The 20,806-nt window shown below is 40.7% G+C and overlaps 2 protein-coding genes across 2 annotated transcripts in view; both read left to right on the top strand.

Annotated features, from left to right (window-relative positions):
• The window catches only part of LOC117871502 (MAM and LDL-receptor class A domain-containing protein 1-like), a 46,392-nt gene that overhangs the window by 24,620 nt on the left and 966 nt on the right, over nt 1-20,806 (top strand). Inside the window, exons 6-9 of the mRNA XM_034759341.1 lie at nt 5,292-5,449; nt 11,227-11,319; nt 13,359-13,563; nt 20,464-20,610. Of these exons, the coding sequence (XP_034615232.1) occupies nt 5,292-5,449; nt 11,227-11,319; nt 13,359-13,563; nt 20,464-20,610 (603 nt within the window). The remainder of the gene's footprint in view (nt 1-5,291; nt 5,450-11,226; nt 11,320-13,358; nt 13,564-20,463; nt 20,611-20,806) is intronic.
• The window catches only part of MALRD1 (MAM and LDL receptor class A domain containing 1), a 371,329-nt gene continuing 371,024 nt past the window's right edge, over nt 20,502-20,806 (top strand). Inside the window, exon 1 of the mRNA XM_034760318.1 lies at nt 20,502-20,610. The gene's annotated coding sequence lies outside the window, so the exon portion shown is untranslated. The remainder of the gene's footprint in view (nt 20,611-20,806) is intronic.

Below are 20,806 nucleotides of genomic sequence, written 5' to 3'. Positions count from 1 at the left end.
CTGCCTCATTGTCTCCAGTGCCAGTGGGCTGTGCCTGTGTGGGGTAAGGCGGGGGCACCTCCCAACTACAATACTGTACTGTATGGTATGGCAAAAAAAAATTTCCCTGGAACCTAACCTCTCCCCCCTCCATTTACATTCATTCTTATGGGGAAATTGGATTTGCTTAACATAGTTTCACTTAAAGTTGCATTTTTCAGGAACATAACTCCAACGTTAAGTGAGGCGTTACTGTACCAGATTTGTTAAAGTATTTATTGTCCTACACCTTGGGGTGCTATGCAGCTGCCTCTGGATCACCCCCTGTCATAACTAAAAGGGAAGGGTAACAGCCCTCCTGTGTACAATACTATAAATATGAGAGACTTGTTCAGAAAGATTTGGAGAGCATGGATTGATGTCTGGTCCCTCTTAGTCCCAAGAGCGAACAACCCCCAAAACAAAGAGCACAAACAAAAGCTTTCCCTCCACCAAGATTTGAAAGTATCTTGTCCCCTTATTGGTCCTTTGGGTCAGTTGTCAGCCAGGTTACCTGAGCTTCTTAACCCTTTACAGATAAAAGGATTTTGGTGTCTCTGGCCAGGAGGGATTATTGTATTGTACACAGGAGGGCTGTTACCCTTCCCACCCCCTCACCCCCACCCCCATTCCCACAGGGTAAAGTAAAGAACTGAAGACAAAAATAAATTTCTGAACTTCAAAAGTCACCCTCCTTTGAGGCTTGTTCAGATCAGCATCACCAAGTCTGAAGCAGCAAAAGCTCCTGTGGTGTTCCCAGCTCCCAGGAACTCAGAGTGTAGGTCAGCCACTTCCCCACCTCCCTGCCACTGTGCTATTCTGTTTCCCATTTTTAAATGCCAGCTTGTGCAAGCTTTCCTGGTGCAGTGGGACAAGGATGCTTGGGCCCAGAACAACTCCTTATCCTCTTTTTCTCCAGTGCGGGTTTGTATACCCCATCACAAGGTGTTACAACCTGAGTACATTTGCCTAATCACCCCCCCACACACACACACAACTGTTCTTAGTACCTGGAGGGCTATAGTTCAGCTTCCGCACGGACTTGCATGAAATCCATGGCCCACAATGATATATAAACTTAATTCAATAAAGTTTATCCTGGATATTGCAGGAAATTGCCCTATCTGTAACAATTTCCACAACTGTCAGAAGCTGGGAATGGGCTACAGGGGATGGGTCACTTGATGATTACCTGTTCTATTCATTCCCTCTGGGGCATCTGGCATTGGCCACTGTTGGAAGACAGGATACTGGACGAAATGGACCTTTGGTCTGATCCTGTATGGCTGTTCTTATGTTCTTAATAAAAATGCAGCGCTAGTTATTATAGTCCTGGCATTCAAAGCTGCTACACTTGTTAATATAATATTTTGGCAAGGACTTTTGAAAAGTATAAGAAACATCAAAAATGTCATGGAAAGAACCTCCAGGCCCATTTCGTTCTTGTCTTTTCTGTTAGGACTATAGCCAATGTTTCTATGTAGCACTAGTTGCAATGGTAACTTTTTAAGTCTATAGCCTGTTGATTGCTGTTTGAATTTTGCTGAGCCCAGAGATGCAAAATACTTCTTGCAAAATGTCATAGTAATTGACATAGATGCTTTAAAAAAATAACAGCTGGTTGGAAGTTTTCAACTCTGTGTCCCAAAGTACTTTATAACAATGAATAAGATGTTGATAGCACAGTATTTCCCCTGTAGGCAAACGTGGTTGCTATATGCACATATTAATAGTACATATTTCTGGATATTAAAATGTGTTGTAGGGCAGAGGGAATGCTGCCTAGGAAACCAAGATGATTCCTCCATTCTTTTGAATTATCCTGGGACCTTTAACTTCCACCTGGACAGTTAGCAAAGAAGGGACTTCAATTGAACACCTCACATGAACGGTATTGCCTCAGTCAGTGACACACACTAACTTATTAGTGGAGTATTATGTCAGTAATGGCTATGAGCCTTCATGTGTGCCAATACGGGCAATCATTTTTCTCTAGATGCTGAACACCCTAACTGCCCTTTTTATCTGCTGGAATGGCTATTGGGTATGTGACTGGGTCAAATTTAATTCCTTAATTAATCTGTATTGGAAATGAACAGGTTTTTAAATGCCTGTCATTCAGGTATGTGGGTATCATTAATTGGGTAAATAGACACAACTAATCGAGTAGGCTGATTATATTCTTCATAAACAATGGGTTGGGGCTGCTCTAAGAACTTTATATTATAAAGGAGAAACAACACATAAAAACACGAGAGAAAAGGTACAGCAATACACAGAAATGAATTCTTCATAAATGTTGGAAGGCATCCAAGAATTCGGAACTAGGTCAGCTCATCTCTGCTTGATGCACACTTTTCCAGCATTTCTTTTCTTGCTAATTATTCAAGTTATAAGGAGAGAGCAGAGGTCATCTTAATGACTAAAATGCTAAAAACCAGAGCTACAGTGTAATGAAACCTCAAAAATGTATTGTAGGAAGGTTCAAACTTGCAAATAGAGCTTGACTAAGCTTTAGCTTGTGATTTTGCTCAAAGCTTCCACTACCATAAATAGGAAGGAGTAAGAAACTAAATTACGGAGTCCAGGTCTAGATAATTATATTTATAAAGAAAGAATTGCCTATAGGATTTGAGTAATCCTCTTTTCCTGGTATTCTTAAATTTAATAAAATATTTTCTGACCTTGGCTGACTTTTTATTTTTTTGTGTGTGTTGCTTCTTTCCCCCACTTGTTCTGTTACTTTATTTCTCCTAGTTTTTCTAAAGTTAGAAGTTCTTTCAGAGTTCTTTTTTCTCCCCTTTAACCTTATAGTTTCTGTCCTTACTGTATTTTTATCCATTACCAGATTTTTTTTCTTTTTCAGTCTCTAAGCCTACACCATGCTGCATGTGGCTCTCGTAGTTATTTCTTCCTAAAAAAAATCAAAACAGATTCTATACCTTGGTTTAAAATAAACAAATAAAAAACCTCACAGATAACTACTGATGCAAATCCAATCAGGTGTATGTTGTGAAAATGGCCCAAATCATTAAAATGTATGTTATTTTCCCCAGATTTTTTCTTAAATTATTTCAGCAGTGGGAGGAGAGTTTTCAGCAGACAGAATTTCCAAAGCTACTTCTTGCCACTTCCTCATAATCTTGTAGGTCACGGCCTTTTTCAATTTAGTTGAGAAGGGCATTTATTTGAACTCCTTTCAGGGTCTATTATCTCCTTTTTGCTATGAATGCAATGGCCTTATATTGTACATCTGTCCCCTTACAGTAAAGTTTTAAAATTTGTTTTAACACACTTTTCTCCAATTTCCTAACAAAGTTTTGTTAGTCTAGTGGTAGGAACACTCAAATCTGTCTAGTCCTACCCAGAAAGTGTTTCCATTGGTACTTGTTTATCATGTACCCATGCAACCAAATCAAGACTCTAAAATAAGAACCAAACCCTTTCCTGTGTTGTACTGATAAGTAGGGAGAAGAGAGCCTGGGCAGATGTTTTTCTCCCATGCACTGTCTATTAGTATGACTGGAGTCCTCAAGAGACCACTTAGAATAGGATCCAGATTTCCCTAGGTGACGTGATCTCTTGGCGCTAACCATGCGCGGATCCTAGAGGGTAGGCTGAAATGTGTATCATACCCTTCCCTCTTACCTCTCTTAAAATGATCAGTAAATGTAACTGGGAATGCATTCCCCTTAGCTGCTTAGTGTGGCAGACCCAAGTTCAAATCCCTGCTCCACATCAGGCAGAGGGGGCAGGACTGAACCTAAGTCTCCACATTCCAGCTGAATGCTCTAACCACAGGTCTAACAGTTATAAGGGAGGCACCCGCCAACCCCCGTTTGTTTGTTTTTTTAATCTAGCCTTTCATTTGTTTTGCTTTTATGTTAAAAAAGTTCCTGACAACAAAACAAATTAGTTCATTTCAGATTCAACAAGATATTTTGTTGAAATTGAAATGAAACCTTTATTGACTTTTTCGATTTACCAACATTTTTCACAATTTTCCAATTGGGGTTGTTGAACCAATTTTTTGAAAGGCCCAGAAAATGGAAAAATCAGTTATTTGCCCAGGTCCAGATGTAATGTTACCAGCTGTAGGATTCTGGGTTCAGTTGAAGAATGGGCACAAGAAATTTGACCGTTAATTTATGACTGATCTTATAGTGCAATAGTCATAAAAATATAGATGCTTTCTGACTCTGCATAGACTCGTACACTGTATGTTTTGGTGATATTGCCATTTCTATGAAGGTTAGGTTCTGTGATGAAGGGGGATAGCAAGCACTGTATTGCGATATGGAATCCTAAATAACAAGTGCAAAAGAGCAGCAAGGAGCGGGAGTATGTGGCCTTTTTACAAAATCTACTGTAAACCTTTTTTATGAAATGCCATTTCCCCCTTTTATGTTTCAAGCGTTCCAGGAGTATGGTCTAAATTTGAGATCAAAATTATATTTACAGACGGTGAAAGTGACTTAATAACAAACAAGGAGGTCATGAAATATCTTAACTGGGAGCTGCAGAAAATAGCAAAGTATCCTATGACTCAGGAGGAAAAAAAGTTATGCTATAGCTAAAACAGGTGTCTTGTCTTTTTATTTCTGATACATAAAAAGAGACTGTTGAGGACATAAGGTATTCTTTTAGGCCTCTGTAGGAACACTTTTATGAGGGGCAGTAGGTCAAGATAAGCCCAAATTGGTTTCCTGCTTCAGATGGAAACACAGTGTGCTGCTGACACTTTGGTGTACACATAAGCTCTGTACAGATCTTACACCTCATGGTGTTTTCTGCAGGAGGGCAGAATTCCCCCCCCCCCTTATTTCATTCTTTAGAGACTATAGCAGATTTACTGTAAAATATATTTACTAGAAACACGCTGGGAAGGAAGAAAGGCAAACTTCAGATAAAAGCCAACAATGATTAAGTATGGAATGACTGAAAATGTGAAGAAGCTAAACAGAATGTGGGACAGGTTGTGGCCTGAGACTATTACTGTCTGAAGTAACAGCTTTAGGATAGCATCAGCTGACACCAGTATTGGGGTGCATGGGGTTGTAGTATAAACAAAATCGTTATAGTTTTTTTTATAAGAAATTCCCATCAATTCCAGTCATGTCATTTCATAATTTTAGAACAAGACAACCAGATCCTGGTGTTGAAACCATTAGTTATCTTTTTGATGACAGGAATCCAGTATTCATATTTTTAAGGACTGAGGGAAAGAGGTGTCTTGTGAAATGGTACACTTTTTTTCTTTTCTTTTTTTTCAGGCCATTATGTGTGTATGAGAGCTAATGACAACACATTATACAAAAGTGCTTATCTTAACAGCTCCATGTATCACTGCTTTGGCAAGAATTGCCATTTTCAATTTTATTACTCCATGGCAGATAGCAGTGTTCTCAAAGTGGTACTGTATACTAATAAGGTAAGGAGAAACTTTCATTCATTTTCAGACTGTAAAGAAATGAAAGTCCTGCTCTTGTCAGTCAAAAAAACAGGAAGCCTTGTCTAGTAGTATGTGTTCATACCCCACATTTAGGGACAGACTGGGGGCCAGATCCTCAGATGGTGTAAATCACCATAGCTCTGTTGAACTTCATGGAGCTGAACTGATTTAAACCAGGGGAGGGCCTGGCCACATGACTTTTAAATTCTAGGACGTACTTTGATGGTCTCAGCCAAAGTTTAGGCTTTCTGGGATTTCCAGGGAGCAGACGACAGCAGCACCTCTGGTGCCCTTTAGAGTGATGCAATGTGTGCTTCCCTCCAGGCTGGGCTAGGTCTCTTTTGGGAAAGTGATGCCACCTGCATTGGTAGCTGGAGGCGCAGACTGTGCCTGTCCCCTGTGCGGAGGCAGTAGAAAGCAAAGATTCTTGCATCATACATCCGCACAAAGTTGGGAGCAACTCCTGCACCAACTGGTCACATTTTTTACTTCATTCTATAACACAGTTACCTTTTTCTTGTGATAAGCAATCACAACAAATAACGCAGGGTGCTAACTTTAATGTCCTGGCTCAGGCTCCTGTACTGTTCTACTTAACCCCACCTCATCTGTAACGAGGACACATTCTGCTGTCGGGATGCCACTGAGAATCCCTAGAAAATCTCTCCCTTGTAATATTCCTGTCAAAGAACTTAATATTGAGGAACTCACTCAAGGCATGAGCACTGCAGCTGGTCTCATTAACTCGTGGCTCTCCATATTTTAATGATGGGACTAAAGAAATTAAATTGTTACCTGACACAGCAAGTATCAGAAAGGGGGAGAGCTTTGTCATGCTGCATTCACAAGGCTTACATATGAAATAGCATTGCCCAGTGACGTTGTCTCATGATCTGTAGACCTGACCTGAATATAGTAATGGGTGGCAGGAACTCTTGAATGTTAATCCTAGCTCCCCCCACAAACTCATTATGTAGCCATGGGCAAGGCACTAGATCTTTTCTGTCTCATTTCCTTATCTGTAAAATAGGGATACTAATATTTATCTATCATACGGTGTTGTATCAGGGTACTGCAGTGTAGTGAGTATTCCAGGCCAGGATTTAGGAAGCCCTTACCTGCTAACACTAGATACAGAGTCTGTGTATTCCCATTTATATTAATTCCAACAGCATCCCATCTCCCTGCCATCCATGGAGGTGGATCTATCAACTTCAGTAAATCTTCTCATGTACTTAAAATTATGCACAAGCTTAAGTGTTTTGCTGGATCCAGGCTTGGTTATTTTTAACCAGTTTAATTTTTTCTTTTTTCTCCCTGCTTAAGGGAGAGAATAGGCAAAGGAGGACAGAAAGGTCAGTCTCCAGAACACAGGGAACTTAATCTAATTAATTGATAATAGGCTCATTGATATGCACACTCAAAGATATGACCTACTCTGGTTCCACAATTTATCTTGTCCTTTTGATGGTCTAATTATTGCATATTTTTTACAGTCAAAATGTATTTACTGTATGTGAGTTGAGTTGGAACTGCCATGAGCTGTTAATCACATTGAAAGACTCTGCATAAAAGCCCCTTCAGCTTGGCAGCTTACTGCCTAATATATAAGGTTGGGGAAACAATCCATATGCAGTGCTATTCAGACACTTAGGCCTGGTCTACATTACAAACTTAGGCTGCGTTAAGTCAATCTAATAATGTATGTGTCTATGCTATCGAGTCTCTTCCACCAACCTAAGTGGCCTGTAAAGTTGACTTCTATACTCCACCTCTGTGAGAGGTATAGCACTTGATTCGACATCCACGGGACGACATGGGGATAGTATAAACACTGCGTTGTGTAATTCAAATGAATTGGCCTCCAGGAGTGTCCCACAGTGCTCCACTGTGACTGTTCTAGAAAGCACTTTCAACTCCACTGCATGTCAGCCAGATACGCAGGAAACAGCCACTCCCCTGTTAAAGCCCTGGGAACTTTTGAATCTCCCCACTGCAGTTAGGGAACACCCATCATGGAAAAAACATTCTCTATGTCCTGCACATTGCCCAGAGTCACTACCCTTCTTAGCAGAAGTCTGTTGATGGCCCTGCAAACTTGTATCACAACAGATCATACAGTAGATTTATTCACTCTGAATTAATTCCTCACTGACAGGTAGCAGTCTGGCATTGCAAGCTTCCACATAGCTACTGCCACCCGCTTCTCCACTGTCAGAGCAACTCTCACTTTAGTATTGCTGTGCTTCAGGGCTGGGGAAAGCTCTTCACACAGTTCCTGGAAAGTGACCTTATGCATTCAAAAGTTCTGCAGTCACTGCTCGTCATCCCATAGCTGCATAACGATGGGTGCCACTAGTCAGTGCTTGTTTCCTGGGCCCCAAAACAGCGCTCAATCATGTCAAGGTGATGCGTGACTATCATTAGCAACTGTGAATTGCTCCACTCTATGTCTTCCAGCAGGGCTGCTTGCATGGCATCACATTGTTCCGTGTAGTGGCTCCTGTATCGGCTGTGTAAATATTGCAGGATAAGTAGGGCCGGCTCTGGCTTTTTTGCCACCCTAGGCAAAAAAGCCACCCACCGCCCCCCCCCCCAGCACAGCAGGGGAGGGCGCCTAGCCCGGCCGCGGGCCCACAATCCCCGACTGGCCGGAGCGCCGGGGGAAGGGCGGCGAGCCCGCCGCGGCTCCGCTCTCCCCGGCGGCCAGAGCGCCGGGAGGAGGGGGGAGAGCCCGGTCTGGGACGCTCCACTCTCCCCGGTGGCCAGAGCGCCGGGAGGAGGGCGGAGAGCCCGGCCGGGGCCCCGCTCTCCCCGACCGGAGCGACGGGGGAGGGCGGCGAGCCCAGTCGCGGCCCCGCTCTCGGGCCGGAGTGCCCCGCCGCGCCGCCCCCCTCCAGGTCCTGCCCCAAGCACATGCTTGGTGGACTGGTGCCTGGAGCCGGCCCTGAAGATAAGACGCGAGGTGTTTGTAAAGCTCACAATAACAGTGTAAAACTGAGCAGGGTCCATGCTTATTGTGCTATGGTGTCCATGTGGGTAACCCAGGCTTATGAAAAAAAGGTGTGAAAAAGGCTTGGAACATGCTAATGCCATGTTCCCATAACCACCCACACCAATGTTTTGGTCCCATAAGGCATTGCAAGCCCAACCCAAAATTCCACTCGGCTATGTGCACTGTGGGATAGCTACCCACAGAGCAGTGCTCAGTGCATAGATGCAAGCCCTGCTAGTGAGGATGCACTTTGCCAACACAATGAGTGTAGTGTGGACACGCAAGATCGACTTTCTTAAATCGGAGGCTTGATGTCGACTTATTTGAAGTCGACTTAACTTTGTAGTGTAGACATGGCCTAAGGCTATGTCTGTACTACAGACCTTACAGCAGCACAGCTGCAGCACTGTAAGGCCTTCTGTGTAGCCGCTCTATGCCAGCGGGAAAGCTCTCTCTCACCAGCATAATCAACTCTCCCCCCAAAACGAATGGCGGTAGCTCCCGCAACGTTGTGCTATCCACACCAGTGCTTTTGTTGGTGAAACTTATGTCGGTCGGTGTGTGTGTGTGTTTTTTCACACCCCTGATTGAAAAAAGTTTTGCTGACATGAGTGCTAGTGTAGACAAAGCCTAAGCTCTTGATGAAAAAGAGCAAGTCTTCAAAATTGGCCACAAAAAAAATGAGCCACAGAAACATCAGGAAATTTGAATGGTTCCACATGTAAAAGCCAGCAAAGCTGTGGAACTGCAGGGCAATGTTCAAAAGGAACTGACAATTAGATGATCTCTTACTAAATTACATTTTTTTATCCCCAGAAGTGAGAGCAGAGTGTTATCCAATGCTGGATGACTGGAAAAGAGGAAAGATGAAGTTACAAAAGCTCTTAGCTTGCCAACGGAAAATAGAGATTTTCACCTCTGAATCAGTTTCAATATGACCTATATTTAGAGACAGCAAATTGATCCCTTCTGATGACTCTTGGGTGTCTCAGGTGGCTGCTGTGAAATGAGCAGGTCTCAGTCCAGTTCTTAGAGGACAAGTGTATGCCTCATTAAAGCTACCGTCATCCTTGCTAGCCATTTCAGCAGAGGCCCAAGATTGAATGGACACTGCGATTCTCTTATCCTGCAGATCAGGAAACCCGTTCACAGGATGAAGCAGAGAAACTTACATTTCTGTCTGTTGCACATGGAGAAGGACAGAGAAAATATTGTTTAAACCCCTCCCTCCAATGTGCACACACCCATCTCAATGCATTCAGAGATAATACAGTGATAGTACTTGCCACTTGTAGATTGTCTTCCACCTTAAGGCATTTAGAATCATTAATGTTATCGTCAACTCTGTAAAATAGGTGAGCACCATTACCCCACTTTACAGATTGGGAAACAGAGACACGTAGAAACGAAAGCCCCACTCCTGCAAAGGTTTATAAATATGCGTAACTTTAGGCATTGTGTCCCATTGCCTTCAGTTGGACTACTCACTGTGCATAAAGTTAAGTACCTAAGTCTTTGCGGAATTGGAGACTAACTGACTTACTTAAGCTCACGCAGGAAATTTGTGGCAGAGTCTGTCAGTCCTGCCTCCAAATCATGTGCTTTCACTGCAGAAGTTGTATCCTCTAGAAGTAAAACTAGGACAAAGGGGTTGAAGCCTTTTCCCTCTTGAAAATGAAAAGAACTGAGCAGTAACTGATCGTGTTGTGTGCAGATGTGATAGGCTGAACCCCAAAAGAGTGCTTTTTCTTGCAGGTTAATTTTGTTTTTCCGGATATCAGTCTAAGAGACTGAGCCACCAGCTCATCAAAGGCAATACTTTTAAAAAGGTTTTTCATACATATTTTAAATGATTCATAGCTTTTACCTACCACAGAGAAGAGCCCTTGTGAGGAAAGAACAAAAACAGGCTAAAAGAACATTTTATTTTTGGAGTGATTTTGCTTTATTATATGGTTTACAAAGCTGGTGGAGAGAAGGCAGTAAAAGATAACTTAATTCTTAACCTTCCATTAGGTTTATATGAGAAAGCATGTCCTCACCCACATGCACTGAAGTATCTTCAAATGTTCAATAACATTTACAAAAAACTCCCCTGCAGGCATAGTGAAAAATGGTCCCTTAGTCATCATGGGGGGAAACAAGTATTTGTTCCATATTACTCACTGAAATGAAAGTAGCAGGGGGGAAATAAGTGCAGTCACGACAGCTGTGTGTGTGAGTGCACCTGTAGAGAGATGTCAAAAAATGAATTTTTTATTTTATTTTTATAACTGGAGTTCAGTAGGAAATAGTTCAGGGAAAAGATGTGGTTATCTCTGCCGACTATAATGATAGCGGCTGAAATGTACTGTACGAAAAAGGAAGACATCCCACAACTCTTGCCCACGTCCATCTATTGGAAGAAAGGAAACTGGACACTCACACCCAGGGTCCCAATATACTTATCTATTTAATATTTATATGGTTCGACAATATGTGCTTTATGTAACAGTAATTTTGCTCTCCATCCACTCCTGAATCACTAAAATAAATCCCATAGATCTCCAAGTGGTCAGATGCTGGAAGAATATGGAGACCAGGCTGGAAGAGTAATGTAAAGCTTACAAATAAAAACACGCAGTCATGTTTCGTCATGGAAAGTGGCGGGGCAGACGGGAAGTTCTGGTTGTGGTATAAAAAGAGCAAGGGGGGAAAAAAGTCCAGATAATTCATAGGGAGATAAATTTTTCTTTGTAACTTCTTATTCTACATCTGACAGGATGAGCAAGTACTGTGGAAAACCAACACATCAACTAACAATGAGTGGGTCAGAGCAGATGTGCAGGTGCCAGCAAGTCTGAAAAAACTAAAGGTATGAGTGAAAAAGGCAAGCACTTGCCTTCTGAAAATGCATAATTTTTGTTATTGTTTTTAAAGCTTGGAAACTAAGATAACTTACTAAAATCATGTTTATTCTCAATGGCTCTCTGATTTTAATTGACTGGGTGCAACTTAGGCTCTGGTTATAGTTCAACAGAAAACAATCTAACAAAGCACTTCCTACAGCCAGTAGCTTTAATTACAAATGTGTAAAAGATGTATCCCCATACAGTAGTCAGCTTGCCCTGATTCTTCTCTCACTTCTTACACCATTTAACACCAATGGAACTCCAGTAATTTCTGTGGAGTTACAGATTCATAGATTCTAGGACTGGAAGGGACCTCGAGAGGTCATCGAGTCCAGTCCCCTGCCCGCATGGCAGGACCAAATACTGTCTAGACCATCCCTGATAGACATTTATCTAACCTATTCTTAAATATCTCCAGAGATGGAGATTCCACAACTTCCCTAGGCAATTTATTCCAGTGTTTAACCACCCTGACAGTTAGGAACTTTTTCCTAATGTCCAACCTAGACCTCCCTTGCTGCAGTTTAAACCCATTGCTTCTGGTTCTACCCTTAGAGGCTAAGGTGAACAAGTTTTCTCCCTCCTCCTTATGACACCCTTTTAGATACCTGAAAACTGCTATCATGTCCCCTCTCAGTCTTCTCTTTTCCAAACTAAACAAACCCAATTCTTTCAGCCTTCCTTCATAGGTCATGTTCTCAAAACCTTTAATCATTCTTGTTGCTCTTCTCTGGACCCTTACTCCTGATGAACACCGGTGTCAGTGGGAGGAGATAGCCCCTTTGATTCTTTTGGTTCAAAGAAGAATGCAAATTTTTCCAGTATTTAGTTCTTAAAATCTTCAGTGGATTATTAGGTCTCTCTTCTAATTTTGCTTTAGTAATATTGTATTTGTTCTGGTATTTTATAAGTGAGGTATTTGCAAACCCCATCAATTAAAAAAAAAAACTTCTGGGGAAAGACAGAATATTTGGTTACTGAAAGGTATCTAAGCAATCAGTTTCCCTAGTCTTTAGGTGTACTAGAATGAATTCTTTTCAGTGAATGAGCAAAGCACAACAAACCCTTTACATTGCATAGATTATGTGCCAAGGAAACTGCAAAGTAACAAAGCTGAATTTAGCTGAATAAAGAACAAGGCTTATGTCCTATGAGTTATTACATAAAAAACAAATAAACAACCCCCCCACATTGAATTTGTACTCACAAGTTAGGAAATGCCAGAATTAAGGTTGGTTGTACAACCTTATTTTGCCCCCCTTATGCATATGCATTATCATAGGTGCCAACTCCATGGGTGCTCCTGGGCTGGGGCACCCATGTAACAAAATTAGAGTGTGCTTAGCACACACTGGCAGCCAAGCTCCCCCCCAGCGCCTCCCACCCACCAGCAGCCCTGCTGAGCTGTTCTGCGGCATGCAGGAGGCGCTGGGAGGGAGGGGCAGGAGCAGGGATGGGGTGCGCTCGGGGGAGAGGGCGGGAAGAGATGGGGTGGGGTGGGGGTTAGGAGGAGGAGTTGAGTGGGGGAAGGGCCTGGGTGGAGCGGGGTTTGAGCACTCCCTGCATAGAGAGGAAGTCAGCGCCTATGTGCATTATGATCGTCTTTAATTTCATGCTAACATACAATTTTTTCAGCATAGTCCTCTACCTGTGGAGTAACTGGTAGCTCTGAGGCATGGAGGAGCTGCATCTTATCAATGAAACAGTTGTAAAAAAAATTAACACGGGCAATACATTTTTCTCTAGCTACACTCTTGGAAGCAGCTGAGCCTTTAAAATAAAATTCATTTCCAGCATGGGAAATTCATTTCCAGCATGGGAAATTTCAGCCTAAACAGTTTGTTTGGCAAAAATATAAGTAGCTATAATATAAGAGTCTTATAAAGGGCAGCTACCTGCACCATCTATAATAAATCTTTTACATTTTGTGAAAGAAAAATCCCTGTTTTCTTTTGTGTTCATATATTTACACACATATTTTAACCAATAACAATTCTCACAGCTTGTGTTTGAAGGAACTATTCAGAGCAGGACAGGGTTTATCTGTCTGGATAACCTCCAGTTCTCAGACTGGGCAACAGAATCACCAGAGCTCTGCTCCCCAGAGGGGTTCACCTGTGCCAATGGCCAGGGTGTTGCCAGTGGATCAGCCTGTGATTACCAGCTGGACTGTTCTGATGGAAGTGATGAAGATCCAACAGCTTGTTGTAAGTGAATTACGTTGTTTTATAAAGAGATGATGCCAAAAAGCACTATGGTATAGAAGGATAACACTTGTATCATAACCAGAGAAGAACTAGATAGAAAACTGATAATAATAGTACAGTACCTTATTTATATAGTAGCTTTCATCCAGAAGGTTTAGGCTTAGGATGATTTACAAGATCATGTAAACATTTTTATAACTGATCACACCATCTTTCTTTCCACTTCTATCTATCTAGGCCCCAGCAGCAAGATTCAGATCCAGATAATAAACTCTAAATAGTTTGGAGGGGCACAGAGATTTGTCTGATGTTTGTGTTTCAGACTTATCCCCAATTATTTATATATCTATCAGGTATTTTTTTAAAAAATCTGCATTTAGATTTTGCCCTAATTTCATCTAAAATTTGAATTTTTCTCTACTTTCATCGGTCTGTGACTGAATGAGAGCATGTACGTGTGTGTAATGGGGCAATATAATATTTATATGTACCATCACTTGGAGGCTGCCTTTAATTAGCAACTGCTTCAGTTTGGTAGCAGTATCTTAGCCAGGACATTTTAAATTGAAGCTTACTTTGCTTAGTAGCCACAATTCCACCATGCAAGCCACAGGAAAGTACGGTAATTAAATTTTATAGATGATGCTCATATTTATGAGCCTGCCTTGGTTTAATTTTAATGGATGCTCTGGCTTCTAAACGAAGATTATATGGCATACTTATATGTGTGTTGGCTACATTTCTAAACTTTTGTTTAGAATGTTTGAATTTATTCATGCAGATGACAGCTAGGATACTGATAGTTGCATATGTAATGCTGCTTGCAGGTGCAAATCAGAATTTCTGTGCACCTAAAAGTGTAGCCACCTAAAGTTAGGTTGGATTGAGACTGTGGTCAATAAAATTTTCTATTAAAATTATTTGAAAAGAATTAAAAATTATAGATGATTTTCCCCTCTACCTGCCTTGCAGTCTGAATCAATAGCTTTTGATCACTTAAACAAGTGTGTACATAAGGAAAGTCGTGCTGCTTTATCTCCAATTTAGAACCCAAGCCAGTGCTTATATCTTTGGCATTTCCCTATTTCAAGCCTTACTAGTTCACTTGTGTTGTTTCAGGCTTAATCTTGCCTTCCTGAGGAGGAGGAACAGGGCCCAATGCAGAGTGCTCTATGCATTGTGAATTCCTCAATGCTTTAAGGATCCATTTTTAATCAGATGGACACTTAATGATAACAAGCAGTTGGTTCATGTAAAGTAACTATATAAGAGAATAATGGTATGGATATTATCTTGGAATCCAATAAAAATGTTTTTGAGGCAAAAATTGTTTATGAAAGTGAATAAAGCCCTGCTCAGTGAGGACTGATTGTTAAGAACATGTATTATATAAATGAAAAAGCAACGGTAACTTGCCACAATTACATATAGTTAATGGTTTTCCTTTCATTGCATTTCATATACAATGTTCATAGCTCCTTCTGATTCTGTGTAAGCTAAAAAGCTCATCTCTGGGCTTGTCTACACATTCAGCTCTGCAGCTTTAGTGAAAATACTACTACGCTGATGGGAGAGCGTCTCCCTTTGGTGTGGTTAATCCACCTCCGTGGGGGTGGTAGCTATGTCGACAGGAGCTGTCCTATCGATATAGCACTGTCTAGTCTGGGGGTTAGGTTGGTATAATTACATCACTCAGGAGTGTGAATTTTTCACACGCCCCCCCCTCTCCCTGAGCGACGTAGTTATACCAATGTAAGTTTGTAGTGTAAGCCTGGCCTCTTTCACCAACAGAGATTGGTCCAGAAAAAGATGTTATCTCTTCCACCTTGTCTCTCATTTTCAGAGTAGTCATAAAACTGACCTCATCAAGCGCATTTGAGTGCATTACATTTTTACATGAATTTCTAAACAAAATTCCTACTCAGCACATTGGTACATATTTTAGCATCTATTCTTGGACACATTTATTCTCAGTATTTTCCTTCCGATGTAGGCCTCTCATGGGACTCTGCTGGCAGTTCTCCATTCTGAATGAATACAGAGGCAGCCAACTGTTACCTAGTGATTTACAGGTTATTTCCTGTTCTTTCAAGATTTCTTTTAATGCAATTGCTTCTTTATAATAGGAGGGGAGGACATAATGTTTTCCTTCATTGAAGCTAACTTGACATAAATGATATTATAAAAATATAAATTATTACTGTATGAAATAGGTAAGTTTTTATTGTACTTCTATACAACTATTAGTTCAGAGGTGCAATACAGTTCTTCATATACCTAAAATGCATTTCTTCTTCTAAACTTCTGAAAAATAAGGGCCTGATCCTGCAAACACTTGTGTATGTGAATAATTTTACTCATGTGAGTAGTCCCATTGAAATCAACCTAATCATGTGAGTAAGTTACTAAGGCACATGTTTGCAGGTTCAGGTTCTACATTTAAAAAATTTCCTCTTTGCATAGGTCCTTTTCAAAACTATTCCTAAATTTCCCATTTCACGATGGGTGCCAATAAATGAATGGATCACAATTCATTCATTCATAAATAAAAAACATGCATTCAGCATTTAGAAAACTAACTTGAAGGATGGGTAACATTATAGTGATATTTTTAAATTTTTGTCCACCTAATATGAAAGATCTTCTGCAAATGCCATACTAGCTAATGAAGCAAACTTTTTTGTATGGAATTCAGATACCACCTTAGGTTAGACTATACTGTTATATATTATGAACATTACAAACAAGTTAGACTTAGTATTCCTACTACTTGCAGGAACTCGGTAAAGCACCTGTTGACCTGAACAACTACACTGTGATGACATTTCCACATTATGATACTTCTGGAAATGTCACTTATATCCACCAATCAACATTCATAGAGCTACAACATCATTATGAGGAGTAACTTTCTGTAACCATTTCCAAAAATAAACAGCACCTATTGCTGTTTGGAAACTCTGGTGAGAAACCCTTTAAGACCACTCATATTGAGGAGAAGTTTAATTCTTCTGAAGTCACCTGCTCCATCTCTAGATATTAGATGTTGTTAGGCTCAGTGAAGGTGTAAATCATTGAGTAGAAAATACTCTAAAGTCAGGCAATTATTTGGATAATTTTGGAAATATACACATTTTGCTGCAGGATACCAATTTGTATTTGTAAATAGTTGAAAAGTTTTAAAGTTGAAATTTTAAAGATTAACTTTTAAAAGATTAAAGTATATACATATTTGTTGTGCTGGGGAGTTTAAAGTGGGTGGATGGTTTTCTTGATCCTGAATATTTATTTTAGTACATGTTTATACCTTCTATGTGAGACACATTAATTTTCAGGGCATGCTAACATCTGTCCATCAGGTCTTAATCTGTGTAATGTTTGTGAAGTGTAGATCGAGCAGCATACAAGATTTTTTTTTTCATGGATTTCTTCATTGTATATGTAGTGTAACACAAACTTTGTGTTTCAACTGTTTTATAGAATGAGTTTTTGAATGCATAGTTGAACAAGGCTTTCATTTATGGAAAAAAATGTTCACAAAGCATTAACTTGTTTTGTGAAGCTCAGAATGTTTGATTGAACATATGTGTAGTGTAGTTGTAGCCTTGTTGGTCCCAGGATATTAGAGAGACAAGTGGATGAGGTAATATTTTTTGTATTAGACCAACTTCTGAGGGTGAGAGAGACAAGCTTTTGAGCAACAGAGAGACACTGTGACCTATATCTCTGCATTAAACTTGCCAATGGACCTAAGCAGGGGTGAAAGTAACGTAAAGGACTTAACAGTATGCAGGGCAGCGGGGTTCTGGGCAAGGTGGGGGAGGCGGCTCTGGGCCCCCAGAAGGGGTGGGTCCTCAGGTGGAAGGGCAGGGCCAGATTTCCTCAGCCAGCCCTCCAGCACTGCCTGGCCCGTGCCACCTGGGGCTCCAGCAGCAATTTAAAGGGCCCAGAAGCCCCGGCCCTTTTAAATCGCCAGGCCCTGGGGCAGCTGACCCTTTTCCCCCCGCTGTCAGTGGCTCTGCCGATACAGGGCTTAAATCGCTGCCTTGGCAGCGCTTTAATGTTGGCTGTGTACTGGCCCATACCAGCGGCCACTTTCTTACTGGTACACCGTATCAGCCCGTACTGCTTTACTTTCATCTCTGGACCTAAGCACACATTAAATAAAAAGGGAGTTAAGATAGAACCTTCTGGAATTCTATCTGAGGTGGTTTTTCTGTCATTCTGTAAAATATTTAGTCAGCATTAGCGCTGTCTTGATTCCCTATAGACTCTTTAAAATGGGACTCTATATCCAGATTTAAAGTCCAAGCAGAAGACAACCAGTGTAGTAGAAAGAAAGAGCTTGAAGCATGGGCCTGGTGCCTGGGGCCTGAACTAAAGTCAGCAAAAGTTATGCTATGAGCAACAGTTGGGCCATGTCAAAAGCAGATGCTTGCCTGCAAGCCAGTGTCCAGTACACAAACTTGGCACCAGTATTGCTAGCATTACTAAAACACACTGAATATGTAAACACATTCCACCAGGCCAGCACAAGAATACCCCAACCTAGCACACGATAAAATGATTTGACAAAAATGATGAATAGTAATATTTTGTCCAAAACCTCAGGAGTGAAAGTACAAAGAAAGGTGGTGAATAGGAATGTTTTGTCTGTAACATCAGGAGGAAAGTACAAGGGGAGGTAACAATAATGTCATAAAATGCGTAAGGTAATACGTAAGCTGTTGATCCTAGATTGTTTGTCTATAAATGTTGGAATACCTCGCCTTAACCCTTCTTCCAGCTTAGGGGGCACTGACTGAGCTGCATCCATTGTCACGGGCACATATGTCGTAGTATCCTTGTAGAGTCTGCCAGGTGCTATTACCATACTTTGTTGACAACAAACCTGGCCAGGCGCCTTTGCTACTTAAGTCTTGTGGTCATTGGGCAGGTCGATTGAGGTCTGCTGTGCCAACTATCTGCGCACAGCTGGGGCAGCACACAAAAAACACACACACACAGCCAAACATCTAACAACACCTATGTAATTAAACAGGGATTTTAGGTTTGGACAGGTCTGTCCCTTACAAGAGGAGACTTCTGGCTAATGTATAAAGATTCTAACACTTGGATAATGCTATACAAATAGTAATATCCTTGCACAGTCGCTTACTATGGAAGGTCTTTTTGATTCGTATTGTGTAGCCCATACACTGTGAGCTTGTCCACATGGACATTAGTGCATGGCAAGTCAGGGTGTGAATGTACGGTGCACTATCCTGCTGTTCACTAAGTTGTCATGTAGACCCTGTTACCACACTCAACTTGTGTAGTGTACTTGAGCTGCTGCTGTTAGCAGTTGGTCCAAGTGCACTATGGTACTCTTAGTGTGTTGTAGCAGGGTCCACATGGCCAATTATTGTGTGGCAAACTAGTATGCTATAGATTTAAACTCCGGCTTGCTGTGCACTAGCTGACTGTGTAGACAAGTCCACAGTTTCTCATGCAGTAGATCTTTGCCAGGGTTTGGAGGAGGAGGGAGTGGGGAGGCAGAGGAAATAGATATTTGTTTAAGTAAAGTAAATCTAAATGCATTCTTCATTTTTTTTCATACTGCCTACATCAAATGGCTGCCTAAGTAAGCATAATGCCTAGGGATCTGGGTATTTAATTAGTACACAGCAAGATAGCTTAAACTGGATAGCAATTTGCATACTCTACTTTAGTGTATTAGCAATTGAAGTCTAATTAACAAGATACCTTGTCAAAAACCTAAGCATTTCTTAATTAGATAAATTCAATAATATAAGTACCATCTTTAACTAATATACTATAGCAAATGGGGATGAGTGTATTAGATTAAAATTAAATGTGCATTGTAGATCTAATTCAGTGGTGCTGATTGAAGGGTTTTGTTTCTTAGCATAGGAGTTATCAGTAGTTGGGAGAGCCTTTGTCTGCGTAGTGTGAGGAATCTTATTGCTGAGTCATGTGAGCAGAGCAGTATTCTATTTTATGTTTGCAAATTGTGAAAAGCAGAGCACTAAATGTAATCTGGAATGATAGTTGCATGATGTAATAAATGCTTTTGGATCTTTGTCACAGCCATGTACAATCCCTTGGTACTTTCCACAACTATGATAAATGCCCTAAAGGATTTAGAAAGGTATAATACATTTCCAGGTTGTTGTTCTGTGCTTGAGAAGAAAACTTTGATAATGTATTATACTAATAAATTATTTAATTTGGCTATAATTCCGGAGATAGTGTCTTCTTTGAGTTAAGTAGAAAATTGAGAGTGCAATGTTGTTATACAGCCAGTGTTGGTCTAATCTGAAGCCATTCAGACAACTTGATTGCAGTTTAATTGCCTTGTATGTTTTGGGTAAAATTTTCTGAAGTGTCTAAGTGATTAAGGAGCCTAAATCCCATTTTCAAAAGTGACTTAAGCACTTAGGCCTTAAGTTCCATTGACTTTCAATGAATCTAAATCATTTAGGCCCATGAACATTTTACCATACATTCTTAATGAGTTTTCTCCTGTAAAAAGTCTTCCTTTTTAGTGATTTCAGGAAGTATTTGTAACTACTTGCAAATGAATAACCTGTTGACAGAACTCCATTAAGATTTCACCGTTAAAATCAAGAACTTTTTAATATAGGCTTTTCTTCTTAGAATTACGTGTATCACAACTGAGGATGGACAAACCTGTTTAGCATGTTACATACACTTTTAGAACATTGGTTATTCCCCCTGCCTCCCCCCCAGAAAAGTGATTTATATTGCAATAAACATACCATTAGTTCTTTTTTTAAAAAAATAGGGCAGACTAGTTTACACTTGAGGAGAATAAGAGTGACAATTCCAGCATAAAACTGTTATATATGATTTTCCTTATTTTTCTGCTTACAATAGCAAATTATACTACGTGTAACTTTGAGACTGATTTTTGTGGCTGGAAGCCATTAAACACAGAAGATGCTAAGTGGAATATAGTAAAAGGAGAGACTTCCAATGACACAAAACTTCCTAACCGAGACCATACAACCAACAGTGAACACGGTGAGCCTCTCTTGCATAGTTTCCCTTATAAAGTGAATTTTAATGCTCATGAATGATGCCTGACTGACAGCACTGGAGACTAAAAACTACACAATATATGTAACATGGATAGCAACCGTACAAGCTTATTCCCTCTGTCCCCTTAATGTTCCTCAGTTATGCTCTTCCTGAGAACTCCCCAGAGAAGTCATTGGAG

This window comes from Trachemys scripta, chromosome 2, assembly GCF_013100865.1.
Source record: "Trachemys scripta elegans isolate TJP31775 chromosome 2, CAS_Tse_1.0, whole genome shotgun sequence".
In the NCBI taxonomy this organism is placed as follows: Eukaryota; Metazoa; Chordata; order Testudines; family Emydidae; genus Trachemys; species Trachemys scripta.
The sequence above is the reverse complement of the archived record's forward strand: the minus strand, read 5'-3'. Positions and strand labels throughout refer to the sequence as shown.